Source organism: Sebastes umbrosus, chromosome 19 (assembly GCF_015220745.1).
Source record: "Sebastes umbrosus isolate fSebUmb1 chromosome 19, fSebUmb1.pri, whole genome shotgun sequence".
Taxonomy (NCBI): Eukaryota; Metazoa; Chordata; class Actinopteri; order Perciformes; family Sebastidae; genus Sebastes; species Sebastes umbrosus.
The window spans coordinates 24428825-24454901 of record NC_051287.1 but is presented as its reverse complement, the minus strand read 5'-3'; the positions used below and the strand labels follow the sequence as shown (position 1 = coordinate 24454901).

Here is a 26077-nt window from a genome sequence, read left to right as displayed (position 1 = left end):
TCCCATAGGGGCATTTGGGCAAACAAGACCCAGTAATCTCTGAATTGATGAGTTGACTCTCTGTCTGCATCACATTTCTCCACTAAAGAGCTGTTGAACCCCTGATACAGTGTTGGTAGTTAGCCAGATACTCAATTTGCAGACATGGGCAGTTACTGTGGGCTCGCTCTGGTTTCACTATCAGTGCTATAGATGTGCAAGATAGATAGATGCTGCATGTAAGATATAAGATAAATGTCAAGGATGACTCTACCTGACTCATGTTTCCTGGCTTCGACAAGAAATGTAATCGAACAAATGACTTTGAAAATGTCTCATGATGATGCACCATTTTGTAGTCCAACCAAAAAGGATAGAACTCCGTTCTTGATTTAGGTGACAAATTTATTAAAGTCCTGCCATTTAATCAGGAATCATCATCATCATTACCAGAGGGAATAAATAAGACATAAAACATTTTCCACATAAACAAACATATACATCAAACCCCCGGGTGCTACGGCGACTTCTTCTTCCTCGGGGGTTATTTTTCGGTAGAACAAAACGAACAAGATACATCTGAGAACACACAAATGCATAGAAGTAATTGGACCCCTAGGTACCATTTAAGACAACATCTACATTTTTGCCTATATCCCTGTTTAAGAATGTACAAAGTCCTCATATCTGGGTTCTTATTCGCGTCCAGGAAGGGGTTTGTATAAAAATAAAGTCTCCACAATGATAAACCATTATATATTTATATATAGACATTTGGCAACGACCAGACATTTAAAGACTCTGAAGTGAATTCTCAACCTGAACACAGTGTAGAAAACAAAGAGATGAGAACGAAGAGGGGGAGTTGGTGAAAATCCAAATGATCGAGTGAGTCTCGGTGTTTTGAATAAGCTTATAGTGGTATCTGAAAACTGAAAATTTTTTGACAGATTTCTTGCTTTACATACGGTTTTACTACTGAAGGACGATTGTTAGGCCAAGTGCTTTTAATGAAGGATATTTCCTTCCTTCGTTCCATCCAGATCCCAGATATTGAATGGACCTGTTATACTGCGTTCCATTTGAACTGGGAAGTCGGAATTTCAGAGTTCCCAATCAGAAATTTCAACTGGAATGCCTTCCTGAAGTCAGATTTCCAACTTGGAAAGTTGGACGAACCTCACCGACCCCGACCTCAAAATCCAAGATGGCTGCTCCACGCATCAACAGTAAAAAAAGCTGTAGTAATATACTGTTTATTAGCACTTCTGTCTTATTTGTGTCTCATTAAATCAGTCGTATACATGTCCAACTTCTAGCTGTGGACATATTGCGCAAAATACCATTGTAATGCGTTGTTATAAACTGATATTACTAACAATGGCCAACCTGGCTGGAGCAAACCCGTTAAATTTTCCGACTTGTTGTACTGAAATGCGATCAACTTAGATGTGACGTCATTCCCAGCATTGACTTCCGATTTCTGTAAATGGAACGCAGAATTGATCAGATATTTGTGAGATCCGAGGACAGCAATCTAGTCCTTTGCACGATCACTGTCTTGTGTGAGACTATTTTCCAATTCCTAAAATCCAACAGAAGACACAGAAACACCCCCCTAAAAAAAGTCCAATTTCTTGTCCCTGACCAATCAAAACTGTCCGTGGTCCACTTCATCTAACCAGGACGCGGGACTGGCAGGAAAGTCTGGGTATCCTCCGCTGCTGCCGGTCGAGAGGTCCGAGCTGGGGCCGTTGGCGGCCCCCATGGAGACCCTCACGGCGGGGTTGATCCCGGGCCCGCTGCCCTGGGTCATGATAGAAAGGCCAGAGTCGGGGTAGACCAAGCTGGAGATGAGAGGCTGGTGTCTGGGTAGCGCCTGAAGCGACCCCGGCGACTGAGGGAGGCCGTAGGGGCTGTTGGAGCGGATGTCGTGGAACTGGTCTTGAGATGGGAGGACTCCGCCGTGCTCCAGGGGGAAGGAGCTGTGGTTGTTGCCTCCTTGGCGGCCCGACATGGCTGGAGAGGACTCACTCAGGCTGCTGTAGATGCCGTTAGTGAGGCCGAGCTCAGACATGGGCGGTTCATCTGTGCAACACGGACAAGAGGGCAACGGTGAGATTTTATATTCTGAATTGTAATAATCAACAATGGAAACATTAATTTCTTGTGTTTTTCTTTCTCTTTTCTTTCAAATAAATTGTGTGAACATATTGTCCCTTTAGCAACTGAACTAACATGCTTGCTTCATTAGCTTGGATAGCTTTATCCACTCCCCTTATTGAATGAAATAATGTACAGGAACAAATGTTATGTGAATGATTTGATCATTCAATGATTAATGTTATGTTATGTTGCTATGGAAACTGCGTACTCGCCGGCAACGCATGGAAATGGAAGAACATTTTAAAGTCCAAAACATTTAAAATTTCTGTTAGAGATTATTATCCATTTATTTATTAATGAATTATCCGGAACAAAGTGTGTTTTTGCATTAGGAGGTAAAACAATGACACGCCTATAAATGTATGGAATGTAGTCATTTTTTCAGGCTGTTCTCATACACCGTTCATAGCAATACCTATAAAAAGGAAATTCACTGCAATTTGTATTCATCCCACAAAATAAATTTGTATGTAATCCACGTAATCATGAACAAAGAAGTATAAACAGCGGCAAACGCTGAGAAGGTCGGGGGTGGATAAGTGGGTCAAAAAACACCAGACTTTCGCCCAGGAGACAAGTGTTCGTCCCCTGTGTGAAACCAGAAGTCAGCGTTGATTTATTTGTTACGTAATTTCCGTACTTAAATTACGCCACTTCCGGTGTTATTTTAAACCAAACCACCATCTTTTCCTAAACCTAACTAAGTAATTTTGTTGCCTAAACCTAACCAAGTAGTTTTTGTCATAGAACGTCCATATTTAAGTTACGCCACTTCCGGTGTGGCGTAACTTAACCACAATCTTTTCCTAAACCTAACTAAGTAGTTTTGTTGCCTAAACCTAACCAAGTTGTTTCCTGTGGAGATGGAAGTTTATTTTAAAAAAGACTGGACAGAAATTGACGCTGGACATTCGTAGGAAAACGTACGAAAAATGAGGAATAACTTTTCGTAAGATATCATTCGCACCATTGTATGAAAATATGTTGTTTATATATATATATATAAATAATATAAAGATGGCTGAATTCCATTTAGCTGCTTCACTTTCAAGGTCCTGGTATTGTGCATGCTGGCTCACAGTCTGTGTCTTGGTTTACTGGGACATTTGAATCAAACCTGTGCTTTTCCTTCTATGTCTAGTCAAAATGTGTCCTGTGAAAAGTACTCATTCATTTTTGCGTGGTTGACTCTGTACCTGTGAAGGACACCTCGGCGTCGCTGTCCATGCCCTCCTCCTGGATGCTGTCCTTGTCGGATTTGGAGCTTCCTCGCGACCTCTTCATGTTGCGGAAGTACTGCCCCCACCTCTGCCGACCAGCGTCTTTCTTCAGCCTTTTCTCTTTAGCTCTCCTGTTCTGAAACCAAACCTGGAGGGTAAAAAGACAAGATGTCTTGTTTGGTAACGGGTTTGGTGACTTATTAGAAATACATTTGACTGTTAAGCACAATGAGAGAAATTAGGCTTCAGTGTAAAATAAAAAAATGTTTGTCGCCTTAACTTGTTCTTTATTGAAATCACTGATAAGTACACCTTTGAGACAGTAGCAGCAAAATTAAACAAAATACTAGCATATTTATTCACCTAATTTATATATTCCTCTCAGTCTTGAGGAACCATATACAAATAACCAACTATGTCTTTTACAAAGTCCTCTACATCCACAGTTCTCTGCTCTTTGCTTGATGCACATATTATGCTTCAAAAAGCATTAAAACTAAATTAAAGTTCAAGGACTGTCTGGACACGGCTTCACACCTTTGTGAGTTCAAGTGTTGAGACTGAACCAGTGACACTGAACAGTAATCCTGGGACCAGCGTCCCTCCATGCCAGATTTATCACACATTTAATTAACTTCTCGACAGCTACAAGTTGTCCTCACCCAGGGGGAGCAGACAGGTTAGCGTGCCACTGGTTTAAATTATTCAAACTTTTCACACTTTTGATCTGATCTATAAATTTTCACTTGGAGAAAACACAAACACATCATAAACATCATAAACTTCAACTGCCTATAACCTCACTGCTTGAAATATGATACAAAAATGTCACATTTCTTATTAATCTTTATGCAAAAAAAAAACTAATTCATTTCAGTCACAAACACAAAAAGCAGTTTTACATTCTCCTTAATGATATTCCGCCCTGAGTGAGCCCTCTTCACCCCTTCCCTTTCACTGAATAATGAGGAGCATTTTAGTGGCTTCCGTCTCTACTTTTGTCCTTGCAAATAAAACAATATATATGACCAACACCACCTAGCAACCGGCGTGAGGCTCCTCGGCAGCAGACAATATGCGAGGGGCCCCTCTTAGCATTGTTAACGAGCGTGCACTTAAACCATGCTGACTTTCATGTGGACTTCATTTCACTCCATCTAGCCATAAATCCCCCCCCCCCAGCACACACACTTATTCGTACAGTAGACTCGTGCCAGTTCAGCCACAATTGTCCCTCGATAATGAAGTCAGGACACTAATGGAATAGCCCTTAATGGATAATAATATACCTGCACAACCCGCATATCCAGGCCCGTCTCTGATGAGAGCTGCTCCCGGACGTGGCGGGCAGGTTTGGGAGAGTTATTGTAGGCGTTCTTCAGCGTTTCCAGCTGTTTAGCAGTGATGGTTGTTCGTGGCCTTTTTGCAGTTGAGTCTGCTTCTAAAAAAAAATTAATGGACAACACACAATGTAAGCCATAGCTGGGCAGTTATTCTGCCTCATAGCTGTCTTTTTTCTCCCATAAAGGTTCCAGGCCTGAAGTGTCAAGAAAAATTGTTAAATTGTGCAATAATTAAATTAACAAGAAATAAGACAAATTAGAGGATGAACAGTAAATTAAATAGTCTAATAATTCCATGTGACTGCTATTATACTTGTACAGATTTTCAATTCATTGCTGTCTCTAACACTATAATACAGAAATATATATATATTAATTATATTAAAAATGTTACTATCAGCTATAGTGTCCATTCATGTGCATGTATTTTGGGTCAGTAACATGAAAAATCTTTGATAGAAAAACCCATTCAACTGATAGCATAAAAAAAGCTTATATAATATACAACTTTCTAATTTATCATAAATGGATAAATTCTCCTCTGCCTATAAACTAAACTCTGGCATCCTGTGCATAATTGCATCATGCCTGCACATCTGTTGGCCAGCACAGCAAAAATACACAACCATCATCCAAATGGATGCCACCCAAGTAATTGCGCCCTCTCATTAGCAAAATAAACGTGTGTGTTTTTAGTGAAAACTTGCGTTAACTCGCCGCGTAAATCAACACTTGGTGTCGAGGCAGTAAATTCAAACAAACAGATGGGGAGATAAAACTGGACCATGCTCCAGTCTTGCCCTTATAGCAGGAGCGGAGCATGCTGGGAAGTTAGTGTGATATAATCAGGGTATCTAAACAGTGTTGGGGGGGAAATCTAAAATGTTATTAACTATTTTCAGACAAGACATATGTTTACTGTAAATCAACTATTTCAAATCAATACACATACTTCAGCTGGTAAACAGCAATAATAACAGTCTAGTTGTGAAAACTCATATGATTGTTAATAATTTCCTGTTATTGAACAACAAATTATCAGATATTACTAGACTGTATCTATGAATTATGTTTTTGGTAATAATATATTTTGATAATATGGCTTAATTTATGTATTTCTATATGTTTAACACTATATGTTTAACACTATATGTTTAAATATTTGTGTGATGTCCCTTTAAGAAAATGATCTCCAATATATACTGTATGTACACTTTGATGACCAAACAGGCCAAACTTTGAACAATTATTACAGATATTAACAAAATATTATTGTAAAATATTATTGTCCTGATGTATTTTCAATGATCTGGCTTGAAATTGTAATAATGCAATTTTATTTTTTTATTATACTATACGAAAACTCTCTGTTTATGTCCAGACTTACAGTTGCTGCTGACTACCTATAATTTGCACGAATAAAAGCAGTTTCAAGAAAATACTAATAAACAATACATGCCTTTGTCATTTAACTCAATTGCATTTTTCATTTAAAACATTTAGATATTTAAATCATTATTATGCATGGCTGTTATTATAGCTGAACAGTTCTTGCACCTGTAACATAATTAGACATAATAATAGATTGGTTTTCTCTATTTTTCTCTTATACACACACACACATGCAAGCCTACACACACACACACACACACACACACACACACACGCGCGCGATAATAAGAGTTATTGAAAGCTGATTCCTTGGAGCCGCAGAGTGCAAGTGTGCGCCTCCGGGCCTCCACTTTACGCGCATTTGCTATCGATTGGGTTGCGGGCAACGACGCAATTAGCGCAGGTGGGTCAGAGTTTATGGGTGACCTCATCGTCACGTCAAACGCACAACTCAAAGCGCGGGTACTTAAACACACAGCCTGCATGCACACAAACGCATCATATAACGCTATAAAGAGTTCAGGCCAACAATAGAAATGTTCTCACCTCTCTGTTTGGCGGTCTCGTAGTCGGCCTTACACACCAGCCTGCTGTCCTCCATCAGGTAGTACTCGTCACCTGTGGCCAGCTGCCTTTTGCACACGATGCAGGCGAAGCAGTGCAGGTGGTAGACGAAGTCCTGCGCTCTCCTCACCACCTGGGTGGGCGGGATGCCCTGCTGGCACGCGGCGCATTTGGTCCCGAATCTCCTTTTGGGAAATTAGACGGTTTCCATCAATACATAATAACTTTGTAAGCATTATTAAAGGGGACATATTATAAAAAAAGGGAGATGTTCATGTTTTTTTTTATTATAAAGCAGGTTTAAGTCCTATATTAATACTGTGAAAGTATCGAAACTCTCAATCCACAGGGAAATACATACAGCCCGTATTCAGAAACTCTGCATTTGAAACAAGCTGTCAGGATTTCTGTCCTTTTGTGATGTCACAAATATACAATAGTTAGACCCTTTACGCAGTTTTAAACATAAACATTCTAAAAGTGTCCCAGTTTATTCCTGGTTGCAGTGTATGTGAATGTCATCAGCTGACAGGAAGTACACATGGACCTAAACGCAATTCCATCTAAATACGCTAAAACGGAGCGTTTAAGACAGAGGGTAAATACAGGTATATTCAGGCAGACAGTATGATGAAAATAAAGTTTTTTTTTTAACATTACAGCATGTAAACATGTTCTACTAGAAACACAAAATACAAGTATGAACATGAAAATGAGCTCGATATGGGACCTTTAATATAATTTTAAGTATATATTTTTAAATGGCCCCTGAGATTTTTTTTTTTCTTTTTTGAAAGCTACTCACTTGAAGAAGTCCTCCTTGCAGTAGACGCTGTCGCCTCTGCTGAAGCACTTCTCCGACAGCTGCGCCTGGCAGTCGCTGCATTTCAGGCACTTGCTGTGCCAGTGGCGGTCCAGCACTTTGAGGATGAAGCGGTCCACGATGTGTTGACTGCAGCCGGCACACACTGGGATCTCTGCAGGAGACACAGATGGAACCACCGCGACATTTTTTAGTCATGTATTATGTCAGAAATATGTTTAATGGCATGGGAGAAAAGACACAACTTCAACCTGCTTATTGTGTTGAATATGTGCACATGTGATATAGTTATATGTTAATGCACACACTTTAATATATGCATGACAAGACGTCACAGTTTGTAGATGAAATAAAGATCAGCGGCGTAAATATACTTAGAAAGAATGATTCACTTTTTTGGTCCTTTTTGCATTTTTTGGTATTGTAAATAGTTGACTATTTGGTCGTATTTTTTTTTTTATCTTAGGATTTTATAAAACAATCTATACAATAATATACCATTTTCAATTGGAGCCTGTAAGACCTTTTCTCCCTTCATCATCACTACATCATCATCATCATCAGCCTTTTTGTTTCACATATCTCAGAATCAGTGACTCACCCAAATGCAGTAAAACAACTAAACACCAGATAAACATAACTGCACGTGAACACACAAACGAACAATTAAAAACAAAGATAATGAAATTAGTAAGTAAATGACAGTGGGTGCGTATGGACGCGTGCACATACACTAATCAGCCATAACAATTAAGACCACTGACAGGTGAAGTGACTAACATTGATTATCTCATCACAATGGCACCTGGCAGTAGGGGAGATATATTAGACAGCAAGTGAACATTTTGAACTTTGTGTTGGAAGCAGAAAAAATGGGCCAGCGTAAGAATGTGAGCGACTTTGACAATAAAGGTCCAAATTGTGCTGGCTAGACGACTGGGTCAGAGCATCTCCAGAACTGCAGCTCTTTTGGGATCCAATAGAAGAGCTGCTGTTGCTCAAATTGCTGAAAAAGTTAATGCTGGTTCCGATAGAAAGGAGTCAGAACACACAGTGAGGAGTAGTTTGTTGCGTAGGGGGTTGTGTAGCCTCAGACCGGTCAGGGTGCCCATGCTGTCCTCATGTTATGGCTGTTCGGTGTATATGGGCCTATTAGTGATTGGATCGTGTGTTTATCATCATTATATATACAAAAAAGCATAATTTCTATCACCATGACATTATTCCACACAGGTGCTTGTGCAGGGACTTTGATACCAATTATATCCATTTGTTTCTATCATACATTCGGTCTCAGTTTCATGAGGTCGAGAAAAAAGAACATGAGGCCATTATCCAAACTCATTCACCTAATCACCATCTGGCGGAAATATATGATTTTTTTAATTTTACGTTTTAAATGTCGAAGCATTGTCCTTGTCCTCAGCATGGAAAGGATGGTTTCATGTGCTCGAAATCAGACTCCAGAGGGTCTCTCTCATACATTTAAGTCAAACCTGACTTGAAACCACTCGTATATTTAGCATTATATCTCTCACTGAAGAATCGATCATTAAGTAAGTCATATTTCAAAATGTAAGTGTTGAATTTATAAAAACCTGTTATACTAGAAATAAATATGGATATCAGAGCAAACTGTAGCGATAAACAGATAACCAAGCTACTTTTTAAACTTCCATGATTTTAAATGGACATTCACACACTTATTCTGCCAATATATTATACTAAATAAAATAAATCCAAATAAATCCAGTTGTGCAGACCGAAGTTTGAAGGATTCTTAAAAGAAACAAAAAATATGAGATGCATTTCTAATCCCTAAATGAGGTGTAAACTGCATCATCTTGGCAATTAATAGCTCGTTAATTGATGATGTTACACGCAAATGTTAAAGCTGATTATTATTTTGCCAAGTGTAATCATCTTTAACAAGCAGCAGCCACTTTTACGCAAGGTCAATTTCAGACAGACGTACAGCACGTGACATCACAAAACCCCATCATTTCAACAGTTCCCTCAAAGCAACAACGATGGATTAAGACAACAGCTTTCTGACAGATTTAAAAAAATTAAATAGAAATAACCAAAAATAAGACCAACTGAAGTTCCAAGAAAAACGTCACCTGGCCTCTTTATTAATTAATTAAAATAGGCTCAACCACTTCATATTCCATCCGTGCAAGGAATCGCATTCCTATTGTTCTGTTGTGGACAATTCGTGAAAAATTAATGAACCATTTCTTCTTGCATCACCAGTGAAGCCCTGCACTAGTGTGTCGGTGGGATCCAGCCACGTCGAGAGAGAGAAACAGGTGTATCCAGCTCATCACTAATTCAACGATGAGCGCTCTGTAAAACTAGAAAGCTGCGGCCTGTAGTCTCACGGTGCAAACCAATGAGGTGTCCAAGCAAATTGTTCGCCTAACAAGGCCCTTTTGGCATATTAGAAATAAAATCCTAATGGAAATCTCGTGCGTAAATTCACAATATCTAATATATATATATATATTAATAATACTTTGGAGGAGGTGAGGTTCGACGGATCACTCCCTCCTCATAAGTGTGCAAAATGGACCTGTGTGGTAAATACAGTGTGGACTGAATGATAAACAAACCATTCAACAAAAGTTAATAGAAACATATGGTTAAAACTGTATTCTCAAACATGTGCACCCTTCTGAATCTTTATAACAAAGGTTTATATCAAACTAAAAAAAAAAGCGTAAAAACACATTCCAAATTAAAACAGTGCGTAAAACCGAGTTACACCTGTATCCTCCAAAAACAGTGCACTAAATATGAAATATATCGAAATTTAAACGAGCATTCAGATAAATCAAAAGGTCAAAAGCCTGATGCGTAAAAAGATCCGAAGCAACGAAAATGGCACCAAATGTCTCACCAGCTGTAAAACGCGACAGGACAATATCCCCAAATTAAAAGGATGCACAGCTGCAGCATCATCCATCATCCAACAGTTATTATGACACTTATCCAACATGGTGGAAACATTATCAACACACTGCAATTACAGCCACACTTGAGGCCTATTTTTAAAGACACTAAAAGTATGCTATACACGCACAAATGTGTGTAATATAAACCAATAAATGTATTATATTTTGTCTTCCGGTTACCTTTCCGTAGCTCCTCACTGTGCGCGAGCAGAGCGAGGAGCATCTCCGTGTTATCTGATGTCTCTTTTGGAGAGTTGCGCTCACCGCGTCCATCCATCGCTCATGATTCACGCTCACATTCATGCAAATCTGTCTCTTCATGCACAGCAAACCAGGTGTTGTCAAAATTTAGTGTATCAGGAGCCCCAATGGCGAACACGAGCGCGCGGTGGAGTTTGCTGTGTTTTGTGCCTCTCTGTGTTGGAGATGGGCAGGATTACGCTGCGCCGTTTCCAGGGCGACTGAGGAGATAGATTAACATCACCTACCGAAAGGAGCTCACACCGGAAGAGGAACAACCGGGAGGTGAGAGGAAAAAGCCAATAGAGTTTCAGTGTTGGGTCGTAACGTTACTCAAATACGCGTTACAATATTGTAGTAATATTACTCCAAATAACAGGAAAAAGCTGTAGATAAAATATTCTTCACATCCTCTTTAAAAAATCCAAATTTCTCCAACTCTGAAATGACATCATCCAGGAAGAGTTAATTTCCGTAAATGTTTTCACCATTACGTTGAACAATATGATGGCAATATGTTTCTTTTGGCAAAATCATATATAAAAGGGAAATAAAAAAAAGGGTGTTAATGCCATTACAGTTTTGTAAGAGTCATACAAATGCCACCCTTTGAAGTATAAGTATTTAGAAGATATTCTGCAACTAATTCTTATTACAGTTGTGACCGAGCTAGTGCGTCCTATTCTCTGAAGTGTTCTGAGTGAGAACCCGAAAGAGGCAGAACATTTATTACATAAAATGTTAATGATCCCCGCGTGGACATTGGACTGATGCATTGAGCACTAGAGAAAAAAACAAAAAGAACTCTACAGCCTAGAATAGATAAATAAATAAATAATAAATAATAAATAATAAATAATAAATAATAAATAAATAAATAAATAGATAAATGGATAAATAGATAAATAAATAAATCCAGAAAGCTGGACACCAGTATGTTGTTGATTTATTATGTAAATCGACCAGAGTGGTTTCTCGCGAGGATTCGCCATGCCGATCCATTTTTAATTCAGACCCCAGTATACTGCCATGCGTAAAGGAGAGATCGGACCCACTACAGTCTTGTTTAGACCCTTATTGTCTTGGGCTGAAATTTTAATTCATCCATTTATTTTTTTCAGCAGAACATAAAAAAATTATACAAATATATAATATAGCAACAATTCTTTCTCTCAAATAATCGCTCTATTTTACAGAAAGGTGCACTTGGAAGAAAATAAAAATATATTGCAAACAATACTGTTTGTCACTATTATTATTGTCATTACTACTACTACTACTACTACTGTTATTAATATTGGACAACATTTTTACGAATTCAATATATTTGCTTATGGAGCAATGCGTACCATTTTTGTACCATATTGAACCTTATCAGATGTTAAATAAGTGATTTTAAAAATCATATCCAGACACACATACAATCTCCATCTCATGTGTGTGGAGTGCTCCAAGACAAGTGTTTATTTAGGGGAGAGATCTGCTGTTCAATAACATGTTGATCGGGCCAACACCCCAATGAATTTTATTGACACTGATCTTTGGCACAAAAGAGCGCCTGGGGAAATCACGGCTAGTGCCACAGCCGCCGCGCGCACGCTGATGAATCCAAAATCAATGTCCCATTTGCCTGCGTTTTAGAAGTATATGAAAGACGTTTCGGAGAGAAAGGTGCGCTGTTCATGGGAGCCCCTCTTATACTTTTCAGCTTTATAATAATTTTTATGTCATATTGATCGCTCACTTTTGGGGGTGGGGGGTGAGGCCGACAGTAATGTGACAACAAAGCGATAAAATGACCATCAGGGTAATGGTCAGACAGTTAGAGAAAGTCGCAAATAAATTCACGTTTTTCGTTTTATTCTTTTTTTTTATATTTATTTTTTATTTTTTGCGTCAATCTGAATTTGTAAATTCGGGTTAAATCAATTGTGTGACCTGATTAAAAAATGGCAGTTTTATTTTCAATAATTTCACAGAAAACAAATATTTAAAATAAAATGAAAATGTAGAAATCTCTCCTGTATATATACAATTTGTGACTCTGTTTATATCAAATCGATTCTATATAGCAAATTTCCCCACTGTGGGACTAATAAAGGAATATCTTATCTTATCTTATTCTCTAATATTAATCTTATATATATATTCACTTAGTCCCATATGCATACTCTATGTACATAACCTCTCTGTGTATAGATATAAATATAACTCCACCTGTATATATAATTTATTCTTTTTAATATATAAATATTTTATCAGTATGAAATTTATACTTAACTCTTATTCATCAGAATACAACATATGTCTATACTTTGCACCTTAACTGCAATCTGTATATATCTATTCATATACACCACATATATCCTCATTTGTATATATTGTCTTAATTATCATTTTACTAGTTTTCACTCTGATGCAAAAGTGCATTTCGTTGTACTTGTACTATGTGCAATGACAATAAAGTTGAATCTAATCTAATCTAGTTTTATGTTGGCATTAGACTCAATAAATACAAAATCTCATTCCAAAAACAGGCCAAACTAACAAAAAAGTTCCCATCTTTAGATGCCACTCACTATTTATACAAGCTACAACTAATCATTTAACCATTTCATCCAGAAGCTTTGAATCCGACCACTATTCCATCTTCACCTCCTCTACTTGCAACTTCAGGTGTCCCACCTGTCAGGACCGGAATGTGACACCTGTTGAGCATTTAGTGTCGGTGGGTGGATGGAGAGCAGCTCCGCGTCTGTCGCATGTGGAGCCGCAGAGAGGCTGCAGGCTGTCTGTCGTCCGGTCCGGTGCTCTCTCTCTCTCTCTCTCTCTTTCTCTCTCTCTCTCTCTCTTTCTCTCTCTCTCTCTCTCTCCATCTATCCGCTCCCGTTACAACCGCAGGCGGCGGTGTGAAATGACAGCACGCGCATAACATCTGTTGGTGTGATTCTCCAACAATGAAGGCTCATTACAGATTCATAACGTTTCTCCCACACGCAGCGCAAAACAAGCGCCTCTAAACAGTCTGTATGTTGAATAACAGAAGGTTTCCTGCAACTGGTATATCACTTTTTAATGTCTACAATATGTCCTGTTTTGGGCGCATCCAATCCACAACATAAAATCCTAGTTGAAAGTCTTTTTGCTTTTCACAATAAAATAAAAGCAGTTTAAGGTCCATTTCACGCTTGTCAGCGAAACAAGAGTCCTGCTGTGCTGATCTGTTGTATTATCCTCTCTATATATTTCACGCCTAATTGTAACTCATTAACGGACCCCAGGTCATCAATTAACGGAAAATTAATCCACAACTATTTAGATAATTGATCAATCGTTTCAGTCATTTTTTTTTATCAAAAAAATGTGTAAATAATGCCAAACATTCTCTGGTTCCAGCGTCTCCAATGAGAGGAGTTTTTGCTACTCTTATATCATTGTAAATGACATCTTTGGGTGTTGGACTGTTGGTCAAACAAAACAAGATATTTGAAGATGTCACCCTGGACTTTTAATTGGCATTTTTATTCATAGTTTTTTTTAACAATCCGAAACGATGAATTAATTAACACTCTTAATATCTTCCCCCAATACCCAAATGATAATGTACATGCACAGTGAAAAAAATAAGTTCAAATGGGCTCTTACCTTGGCCTGGAGTGTATCGGGAGAAACTCCCGGTGTTTTGACAGCTTGACCCCGGGTGTTCAAGCAACATTTTCAAAGATGTTCCAAATGGGAAGAAAGCGGCCGAAACGCGTCTGTGGAAAAACCTATAACAATACTATGAAGTATATGGACTCTGGATGATTAAAACTCGCACTTCTACTCCTGGATGAGTTTATCCTCTCGATGGTGAGTTGATCTCTATTATTCGATGGCAGCTGGATTTGTGAAAACTATTGAAACGCAGGACGCCCGCGGAGCTCTCTCTCTATTTCTCTCTCTCTCTCTCTGTTCTCCTGTCGTCAGCCAACGAGGACGTGGACTTTGAATATTCATCAAGTTGCTCTTTGATTTCCGCGTTGATAAGCTCGAGATGATGATGGCGGTGGAAAAAATTGTGTGACCATGAGCGGCGTCAGCTGACCTGACTGAATGACTGACTGACTGTGAGCAGCGACCGGCAGCCGGAGACTTTACGCACAAGTAGAGGAGTAAGCGGCGGTCAGCTGTCTCTGTCCAGGGTGCTGAACGGAAGAGGGGAGTTTCTCTAAACGGGCTAGAGGCGTGTGTGCGTGTGTGCGTGTGTGTTGCTCCTATACCAAGTGGCACACACACACTCACACACACACACACGCACACAAACACGCATACACACTTGCCCTCCCCTCTTCCTCCTCCTTATCTTTGTTGTGGTGCACGTGTCTGTCTTTCATTGCGCACAATGGGGCAAGTGCGCACCGCTCGGGAACATTGTTGTCGTGCGTTTCCATCAGTGCGTCTCTCTTTTGTTCGGTTAAAAATAGGCAGCATCGCATTAATGACACAAGTGGACGGAGCGTACATACCGTTATGTTAGCTCATGGTGTCACGGTTCGGTTGTAGGCCTACTGAGATAAGAGAAAATGCGTGCGTAAAACAGCTGTTTTAAATGAAAGAACAAAAAAATACTTTTGATTGAGAAACATGACCACAGTACAGCATATTAATGGTTATGGTGGAATCTTAAAATGCACAGATGTTCTTTCTTTCTTTCTCTCTGAGGTCTCTACACTGGCTCCCTGTCTCTCAGAGAATTGATTTCAAAATGCTGCTGCTGGTTTACAAAGCACTAAATGGTTTAGGGCCAAAATACATTTCAGATCTTCTGCTATGTTCTGAACCATCCAGACCTCTCAGGTCATCTGGATCAGGTCTGCTTAGTGCCCCCAGAGTCACAACTAAACATGCAGATGAAGCAGCGTTCAGTTTTTATGCACCAAATATCTGGAACTAGCTCCCAGAAACCTGCAGGACCAACTCCAACTCTGAGTTCTTCTAAATCAAAGCTTAAAACTTTCCTGTTTGTTGCTGCCTTTTAATAAACCAGATAATGATCTTATACTGCACTGGAGCTTTTACTCTTGTGTGTTATACTCTATTTTAGCTTCTATCCTAGCTTTTATTTTTAGCTTGTTTTTATTTTCTAATCTTTAACGTTTTTTATATTTTTATGACTGTTTTAATTATGTCTTAATGTTCTTTTGCACTTTGTCGCAATGTTCTTGAATGTTTATGTAAAGCACTTTGAATTGCCCTGTTGCTGAAATGTGCTCTACAAATAAAGCTGCCTTGCCTTCCTTAAAAAAAATGTCCCTAATTTATGCTTTCCTGTAAGATTTCAATTTACGCGCTTGCGCAGAGCTGGTTGGTTATTTGGCTCGTTGCCAGGCTCCATGCTTTTTGACACTGTGCCAATTAACCACCACAACAGCACCAAACTCCTCTGACGCAGTCCTCCAGCTTTGATTCAATTTTACTCGCCCAGCACGCCGGCCCACAAGTGGTGTAAGCCAATTAGAGCTGCGCTGTTCATTAGTCCACTCAGGGCAATTAGCCTCCACAAAGTTGGACAGGAATCAACCACCTTTTTTTTTTTCTTTTCTCATCATACCTCACTGACTTCACACCCCCTCTCTCCCCCTCATCCAGCAATTCCACCACATCTATGTTGAGGTTTTTTAAAAACAAAAATATCTTGTTTTACATGGATGAGAAGCAACATTTTTTTTGGTGTTTTCATGGGCAGTAATCTCTGGTCATCAGGTCAGTGTGGATCTGGATTAAGGGAGAAGTGTTTGTAAATCTGGAAGGAGCCTGTACACAGTAACCTAAAGCCAACGCAGCATCAAAGGAGCTTAGAGTACAAGCACAACAACAGGACTGCTTTGCTTTTCCTTTTCATCCACTGAGAGAAGAGAGTCTTTGCTATTCCACTGTGGTGAAGATGTTTAAAACCTTTCGAATTAGGATCTCAAATAACGCTGTTACTAATAAAGGTGAATTCATAATCCATGACATGAATAATTTCCCTGTATTTATTATTTTATAACAACAAAATGAGTTACTGCATGTTTAAGAAGGGATTTGAGGGATAAACTGAGCAAAAAAGAAATTAGAAATTGTATGAAAAATGCTGATACTGACACTTTTTTTTAACACAAACATTTTGTTTTCTGGCATGCTCGGCTCCCTCGCATAAACATCACGACGAGCCAAACCCTGAAAACTTGCAGAGGCTTTTATCCTGTTTTGTTTGTCCCCTTGTGAAACCTTCTAGAGCATCATCACAGGAAATTGGTAAAGTGTTAACACACCTGGGTCCTTCTTGAGAAAGCAGCTGCAATCAGCCATTAAGGGTCCTCCGTGAAGACTCCACCTATTAGAACCTGATTTTGACCTTGAATATGAGCAGGTTCGATAGGCTCACAAGTGGATTAGACCTCAAGTCTCGCCCCTCAAGGATTACTTGAAAAGAACAAACGGTATACTGCACATGAAGCCTCTGTTTTCAAGTGAAGGCACTTCACCTGAAAAGAGAATTGAACAGTTTTACGAATACAAATCTTTACTCTAAGATTCTGTTTGTGTTTTTGCACTAAAACCTTTTATGTCTTGCAGGTGTAAACAAAAACAGAACATTAGAGTGAACTTTATAAGCACTATACCAGCGGTTCTCAAACCTTTTCCACATCAAGGATCCCGAAACTGACACAAATTAAACCATGGACCCCCATTTGATAAGATTTTGTCCCATGGTCCCCCATCTGATTGGATTCATGCTTTTTGATGTTTTATTACAGAAAATGTATGAAACACATGGCCAAAATAGTCATACATTCTGTCATTGTGTTAATTATGGATGAAATTATAGTGAAAATAAATTATTCCCCCTTTTTGCTTGAGACCCCCTGGATCCCCTCAAGGACCCTGGGGGTACACAAACCCCACTTTGAGAACCACTGCACTATACTGTCTGAACCAAACTATATTTTAAGAAGAAGAAGAACAAATCCCCATTCAACGGGAGGACTGCAAATACTTAAAACAATATACTGTATAATTGAATGGCATATTTTTGTCTTTAAGAATCTTTAAATCTTTCTTTCGCCAGCCATGTATAATGTCGTTTAAAAAATGTGTTTGGGATTTCGTTATGAAAGTAATTTGCAAAATAGATAATGTTAACATTAACTGAAAAATGTCCGAAATTTGACAGTTTTCAAATGTAGTATTTTTGCTAAATCGGCAAAACATGAGCAGTTCTCCAGAAGAGAAAACACTCACCATTAAAGTTCTTAACTTAAAGGTCCCATATTGTAAAAAGTGAGTTTTTCATGTCTTTTACATTATAAAGAAGGTTTAAGTGCTGTATAAATACTGTGAAACTATCAAAACGCTCAATATACGGAGAAAAACACACAGCCCATATTCAGAAATTGTGCGTTTGAAACAAGCCGTTAGGATTTCTGTCCATTTGTGATGTCACAAATATACAATATTTAGACCATTACAAGGTTTTAAACATAAGCATTCTAAATGTGTCCCAGTTTATTTCCTGTTGCAGTGTATGTAAATAACATCAGCTGACAGGACGTAAACATGGACCCAAGCTGTTTCCTTGGAAACGCAATTCCGTTGCAATTCCATTGAAAAGCACTAAAACAGAGTGTTTCAGACAGAGGCTAAATACAGGTATATTCAGGCAGACAGTATGAGGAAAATAAAGTTTTTTTTTTTTAATATAACAGCATGTAAACATGTTCTAGTAGAAACACAAAATACAATTATGAACCTGAAAATTAGCACGATATGGGACCTTTAATGACAAAAATACAGGTAAAAAGAATGAAACATTTTGAGAATAAGCTCCTATAATCTTCTGCCTCAAGGTGAGATTTCCCAGATTTGATTAGAATTCCTTTGAAACGTGTAGTCTGACTGTTAACGTGCTGGCTTTGATGCATTTACATGTATATTGGAGCACATGATCTTGTCATTTTAACATGCTTGCGTATGGCCACAAGTGCCTCTCTGTGCTGTCCTGAATTGTGCACATACATGTCGTGTGTGTGTGTGCGTGCAACTGCTATTGCGTAGCTGAGTCGGAGTCGGGGGTCCTGAGTGTTACCGCGGGGGGTCCGTGTGTACCCATGCTATACCCCTCTGACACCAGGCTGCGATTGTGCTCCTGTCATGATCAATCACGTCCTCCAAAGAACTGGCCTTGTTCAAGAGGGAGGGGACCAATCACACGCCTCATTACCCAGGCTTGGTTACTCCTAAGCGGAGTAGTCCCAAGACACCTCGGCCTGTTGCTGTCTGGAGAGAACGAGGAAGACGGCAAGTGTGTGTGAGGGAAAATGAGATAGAGTAAAGAAATAGGTTGCAAAGGGATGTCAAAGATGGCAGGAGAATGACTTCTGGTGAAACATTATTTAGATGTTGTATATCAATTTTCAGATAGGTCTGAATCATTTGCTGCTAGGGAGATAAGTCAACAAAGGCGTTAGAGATGAAAAACTTGAAGAAAACCCAAATTTCCACAGGAATAAGTAGCTGACCCAAAGAATATTTCCAGATATTGCAACTGGTGGTAGACACTGCAGATAAAGGCCCAACCCTCTGCGTCCCCTGAGCAACCAGCCTCTAGTTTTCAACCATAGCAAGCAGCTCTCATTGTTTTGAAATGGCTCCATCTGGCAAGGTTTCACTGACCAGGCCGGGCCGCGGCTCGCTCCCCCAGCAGCTGGCTAAACTGCCCAACCGCTTTTCCGCTTGGCCCTCGGAGTAACCGACACTCTCTGGTGGCTTTGCCCCTCCGACACACACAATAACACACAAGGTTAACTGTCCCCGTGCAGGCCGGCCAGTCTTTGGGTCAGCTGGCTTGAGTCGAGGAAGGGGAGGGAGGTGTACGCTGGAGGGGTTGAATGGGTGACACCATTTAACCCTTTGTTATTGTTATTCACCCAAGACAACTGGAGAAATGGTTCAAAAGTGCTTCATGTGTACTGTAAGACACCAGAAATTTTAGGAAACGGACAAACGCTTTACGCCGTGATTCCAAGTCAGCTCTATAATTCATTACACTTGTTATCATTATGGGCTTAACGCAACAGCTGGCCCTTAAGAGTGGAATGGAGGTTCCATTATTTGTGCACGAGGGTCTACTCTAGGCTAAAAAGGCTGCCACCTCTGCCCAGCATCAACCCCTTTGAATATTGATATGCTAATGATGAACAACACAGGGAACAAAGCCTGACTGCTACCACTGGAAACCAACACAATGGCCCTTCAGTCAGGTCTTGACACTTTTACCACCCAACATGTGTCCCCGGTTTCATGCTCAGACAATAAAGGCCAACAACTGCCCATCCATTTAAATGGGGGGGATGCTGCTCCTCAGTTCCGACGTGCTGTCTGGGGGACCTGACTGGTCGCGTTGTGTTTTAGCCGTCTTTTGTCCAGGGTGGGAAATATCAGCTTTTTAGAGCAATGATAAGCCACCCCAGAGTCAGACATAATGCCCGGGAGGTCAGAGTTCAAACCTTTCAGGCAGGGCTGAGGCTTGACCTAGCTTGTCATTACAGATGTTGGCCTGCTGTGGGGTCCGCAGGTGGTATATTTTGTTGGAAAAACTATAAAATAAAGATTTCTGAAGTGATATGAGCTTTACATCTATGGACTGGTTTAAAGTAAGTTTCATATGTAGACCTAATCAGCTTGATAGGATATTTTTATTTAGTTGCATGTTTTCATCAAAGAGAGGCATCCATGAGGCCAAAGAAGCTGTTCATGGCCAACGGTTTGTGGTAGACTATTTAACAGAATCAAATATATCAGATTTCTGCATTATTCTTAATTTGAATTTTTCTTCATTTAAGCTTTTATCATGAGGTATTCTGCTGTTCAGCTCAGCTAACACAAATGAATATTTTCACATACTTAGTCTTCTAAAAGCTAAGCGATGTTGCCATAGCTACCATCGAGGACACTGAGGTTATGTCCTCGGTATTTTCTTTGGGAATTTGGGTTTCTAATCTACAATTAAAAAAAAGGAAGAAAACACTATTTTCTTTCAGTATTTCTCCTCCAAAAATGTGAAAACATGCTTTGGGATATAAGAGTCAAATAAATTGTAACAGTTAACAAAATTAATCCAATTTGACTAACTGAAATAAGTAAAACATTTTACTCATTTTATTCTAAAATCCTGTTACGGCTCTGATGTTGCAGTCTACATCTTAACATTTTATTTTTACAGAAGAATTCAGGACCATTAGAAGGGCTGACCATGAGACAGTTGGTGTGCTCTTAATCATAATAATACAGTTTTTCTCATTCGCTTTGGCTCAATTCTCGAATGAGAATTATTTTTTTCAAAACATTGAGCTCAAATCTCTGAACAATTCTTTCTCATTCAAGCATGCAGATTGCATGTGCTTTGGCACATTTGGGCAAAGAATAAGTACAATTGTCTATAATTTGTAAAATAACCACTTGTACATGTCTTGCTGATCAAAACTGATGAGTTGATTCCCAGTGAAATTGTCATCCTCTTCACAACTTCTAAACATTCTTTCATCGTTTGAGCTATCACATGCAAAATGATCCATTCAATTATCAAAATCCGTCAGACATACATGTATATTCCATAGATATCTATGACATGGTGTTACGTACTATGAGGAGGTACAATTAGTTTGTTTTTTTACTGAGCTACAGCAGGTTCTTTCATTGTTGCAGGGTTATCCTTTTTCTGTGTAGCTACTACAGTATTGTACAATATTGACTTTCCCCAGTAAACTTTGGCCTACTGTTGAAATGGGGATCTAAAAAGCTCAGTGCGATATACAACAGCATTCAGCTAAACAGAACTGACACACTGGTATAGTGCATTGAGCAGTCAGTGTCAACAAAAACGTAGAACAAAACACAGATTTGTATATAAGAAACGTGTCCAGGGTTGACTGCTATGGTGAAAAAAGGTCTAAAAAAGGTCTAAAACGTCTAACGTTTCATGAACGTCTGACACAATAAACGAGGTTTTGAAAAATGAACAAAGTGTTTTGGGTGAGTTACTACATTTTGTTGTGACATTTGCACTCACAGTTTAAAGAATGTTAAGATGAAAAATGAGTTAAAGTGATTGAGAAAAACTGTAATATTTTAAATGTTCATAATATGTCCTAACATCATTAGATGAACAGTAATTAGTCCATATCTAAGGAGACTTTTCTTTCTCATATACAGTATTTCGAAAAACACAGGTGTAACTAATAACACTGATGATAACCACTGGGTCAGCATGGACAGAACCAGAGCGCTTACACTGAGATGCAGCCATTATTAATGTTATTAATATCTTTCACTACTCAAACAATAAATGTGTGGTTGTCAAGACAATCAGCAGCAAATATTGTCCTACTGTATACTGTGGGATAATGCTGACAAATTTAAAGCTGTTTTCTTATTTATAAAATGAGAATTCTCCACAGAAATATTTAATTATAACATCTAAATTCTGGACTTTATTGTTGATAGATTTAATGGAAGACAAGGAATTATTTTGACAAAGCACATTTTTTCAAACATATTTATTATCCTGTAACCTTTAGAGGGCACTGGGATCATGTCATATTTGTACCTTAATCCAGGTGCTAAATTGAGACAAAAGACAAAATTTTAAATAATTCCAATAAATTCCGGACAAAATAATATTTCTGGTTTGTAACTTACTGTATGGCATGTACTATTATAGATACATATTTTTATTTATGTATGTCGATAAGGCCTAACAAAAAAAACAAAAAAAATACTTAATCATTTGAACGATGGCTCAATTTAATGTCGTGTTTGGATTTTTAAGGAGGTCATGTGTCCCAGTGGGTGCTTATAATTGAACTCTAATTGAAATCTCTGTCCCGCCCCTCTCTCTCTCCCATGAACCCTCGCAGACACAGAGTGAACTAGACCCCCAATCTGGATCAAAACAATGAGATCAGCAGAAGAATTATAGTTCCTTCTCTGCAGCATGAAACAACCCCAATTCCAAAACACAACAAACTATTGTTTTGTGTTATTCTTTTCCCTTTTACTCGATTTTAAAACCCTCTTACTTTGTATTCACCTTTCAAAGTCTCCACAGTCCCTCGTTGATGCGTCCCTTTCTTTCGCCATCAGTAGGCGGAAAGTCGAGCGAGGGACACTGATTAGCGACGGTGCAAGGCAACAGTCACCTCGAATGATGGATGTAATCATTCTGCAGCAAAATGAATGTATTTATTATTAGTAATTTATTAGCTAATTAATCATACTGTGTGTCAGAGCATACCAGACAACCAGGCTGCCATTAGTATCACAGGGTCAGCTGTTTAAAAGCTGGCATTTATCATGGTGTCACTGTTAGATGTCATTATTGCTGAGCTGGTTGGGATTCGGTAAATTAGAAAACAGTTTATTGGGAACACCGTGCAAATCACACATCCTGAGGTGACATGCCAACTTTTTATTTCTTTTTCTGTTTAATTTTGTATTAACAATACCATGTTGTAATTTTTGTGATTAAGCATTTCCATGACTTTAAGAAGTTGTACTTTTACCTCAATCGCTCCATTAGTAATGCTGCATTGGGAGTCAGTTCTGAATTGTCTTAGACTAACAGTCTTATAGCTAAAGATGTATTGTTTATGTACCCGGGGGTGGTGGAGGGCATGTGTTTTTTTTCGGCTTTCTTTTCCACTGAAGGGAGGGTGTGTGTGTGTGTGTGTGGGGGGTCTAAACACTACGGATAAGAGGCGGCCCGGCACACGCCTGCCTGACGGCCGGTAATCCCACAGTCTCAGACTCATGACCCACTTTCTTGGAGGAGCGGGATGGAGCAGCGGCCTCTAACCCAGGAGGAGCCTCCAGACGCAGGGTGGAGGGGTCGAGGGACCCCCCTTCTGCCCCCCCACCCTACTCTGTCAAGACAAAGGAAAAGACAGACTCTTGCGAGGACTCCTGAAAGCCAAATAAGAGGTTCAGGAACACTAATACCTCAACCTGATGCTCTTATCGTTCTATCTAATAAATAATTCAGAAGACTTGCCACTTTGTTCTCAGTGCAAAATATCGGTTAGTTGGAGGCTTCTTTTATTCCTGATTGCACCTGTGCTTGAGATTCTTTATAGCTACTACAGTATTTTCTTCAAATCTTTGACTTGCAAAAATGTCATTTTATGTGCTTGAGATTCTTTATAGCTACAACAGTATTTCAGCAAACCTTTGGCTTACGAAAATGTTATTTTATGCAGATGATGTTCAATTTTACTAAAAGATTCAAAAGTGGAACAACATGGCAAATATGCCTATAGTTTGTAAGCTTGACCTTCATGTCAGATGGACTATGATTCTTCTTGGGATGCTTCTTAACACTGGATGCTCTTGTCAAATGCAAGGACTCGGCTTTTGTTTCCTAAATCCGGAAACTGCGAGAGAAATAATATTAAGCAAAGATCCGAGCCATTTCCTAATTAAACCGCTGAATTAAGCAGAGATCATCCACTAATACAAAGCGAATGAAAAGAACAGCTTCTTCATTATTGTGTCTTATCCCTTGAAAACATACTGACCGACATCATGGCACGAGCCACGGGCAAATAGGTCAACAAATGATGCATTTATGTATCAGATCATATCACCGCCATTAAATCTTATTCTTTTATTAACCACCACCTGCCCCGCCTCTTCCATATTTTGTTATTGAAAACATCTCCCCACGCACACCACAATGCACGCCGCTCTTACTTCTCTCTTTATCTTAATCCCTGGCAGACTTTAAGTGTCTGGCATCGGGACCAAAATCCTAAACTGGAGAGGAGCATGTTTGGAGACCTAATCCCCTTACCCATAGACTAGAGTTGCCCTAAATTCACCTCTCCCAAAGTAGGCCAAGAACAAGGAGCCACAACAGAGAGGCAAGCGGCTTCACGAGGGCTCAGCGTTGTCACGCTGCCAGACAGACAGACAAGAGTGACACACACACGTTGGCACACACACCCACAGACAGACGCATGGACAGATGACGTATAAGCTGGTCTAGCAGTACAGTATAGACAAGCTGACTTACAGACACACCCAGATGCTAACCTGAAAAGTAGACGCACACTTGCTTACGTGGTTTCTCTCTTGCACTTCTTATACAACATGCACACTGTCTCCTGCAGTACTTGTCTTTAGTCATAGCCTCCTTTCTTGTTTGACTCGGCCACTGGAAGGGGAAACGGATGGGCTGCACTCTGGTATGTTTATTCTCTGTGTCTCCTGATTAGATAATAACTTTCTTTGAGGGTACAGCAGCTTAATGAGAGATAATGTCCTGTTTTCGGTATGGCAAGGGGGCTGCTATAAGCTGTGAACACAAATCAATAAAGTTTTCTAAATCACAGCCCCACATGCTGTTTTCAGCAACCTGTAAGCTTGTGAAGATAATACCCTCGGTCTACAATCTGTGGAGGAAGTCATGAAATACCAACTTTAAAAGGCTTGGTGAAGGTGGAGAGTGTTGCTGCACACACACACACAAACAAACACACTTACATTATATTAATAATCATATTGGGTTTTGTTGGGCCAGTAAGAACAGGAAGAACAATTATAGTGACAAAAAAACAAAAAACATTTTAAAGGTCCCATATCATGCTCATTTTAAGGTTCATACTTGAATTTTGTGTTTCTACTAGAACATGTTTACATACTGTAATGTTCAAAAAAAATGTTTTTTCCCTCATACTGTCGGCCTGAATATGCCTGTATTTGCCCTCTGTCTGAAACGCTACGTTTTAGCGCATTTTGACGGAATTGCAACAGAATTGCTTTGCTGGGCAACAACTTGGGTCCATGTATACTTCCTGTCAGCTGATGACAATCACATACACTGCAACCAGGAATAAACTGGGACACATTTAGAATGTTTACGTTTAAAAATGTGTAAAGGGTCTAAATATTGTATATGTGTGACATCACAAATGGGCAGAAATCCTGACAGCTTGTTTCAAATGCAGAGTTTCTGAATATGGGCTGTGTGTATTTCCCTGTGGATTTAGTGTTTCGATACTTTCACAGTATTTATATAGTACTTAAGCCTGCTTTATAATAGAAAAAACATGAAAATCTCACTTTTTTATAATATGGGACCTTTAATGTACATGCACGTGAGAATTGTCTATGGATTTCATGATTCATGATTCATTTTTTTATAACACTTTCTTACTGTCTGCATGCTGTTAATGTACTTTATAATCTTCACCTTTAACAATTGTCCATCTCGAGTAGACTCCTGCCAGACATCAGTAAACAACACTGCCACCCTTTGGTCACCAGGAGAAAATCTACCCATACATGTTGAGTATACAGTAAATGGTTACAGGA

At 39.2% G+C, this 26077-nt stretch overlaps 1 protein-coding gene across 1 annotated transcript; it reads right to left on the bottom strand.

The window, feature by feature from the left end:
• Positions 1 to 395: 395 nt before the first annotated feature.
• Positions 396 to 14805, bottom strand: lhx3 (LIM homeobox 3). The gene is made up of 6 exons (XM_037753055.1): positions 14324 to 14805; positions 7470 to 7641; positions 6647 to 6849; positions 4655 to 4806; positions 3342 to 3513; positions 396 to 2067 (listed from the first exon to the last, which is right to left on the bottom strand). The coding sequence occupies exons 1-6, from the start codon at positions 14397 to 14399 to the stop codon at positions 1631 to 1633; spliced, it is 1212 nt and encodes a 403-aa protein (XP_037608983.1). The 5' UTR covers positions 14400 to 14805; the 3' UTR covers positions 396 to 1630.
• Between the last annotated feature and the right edge of the window lie 11272 nt (positions 14806 to 26077).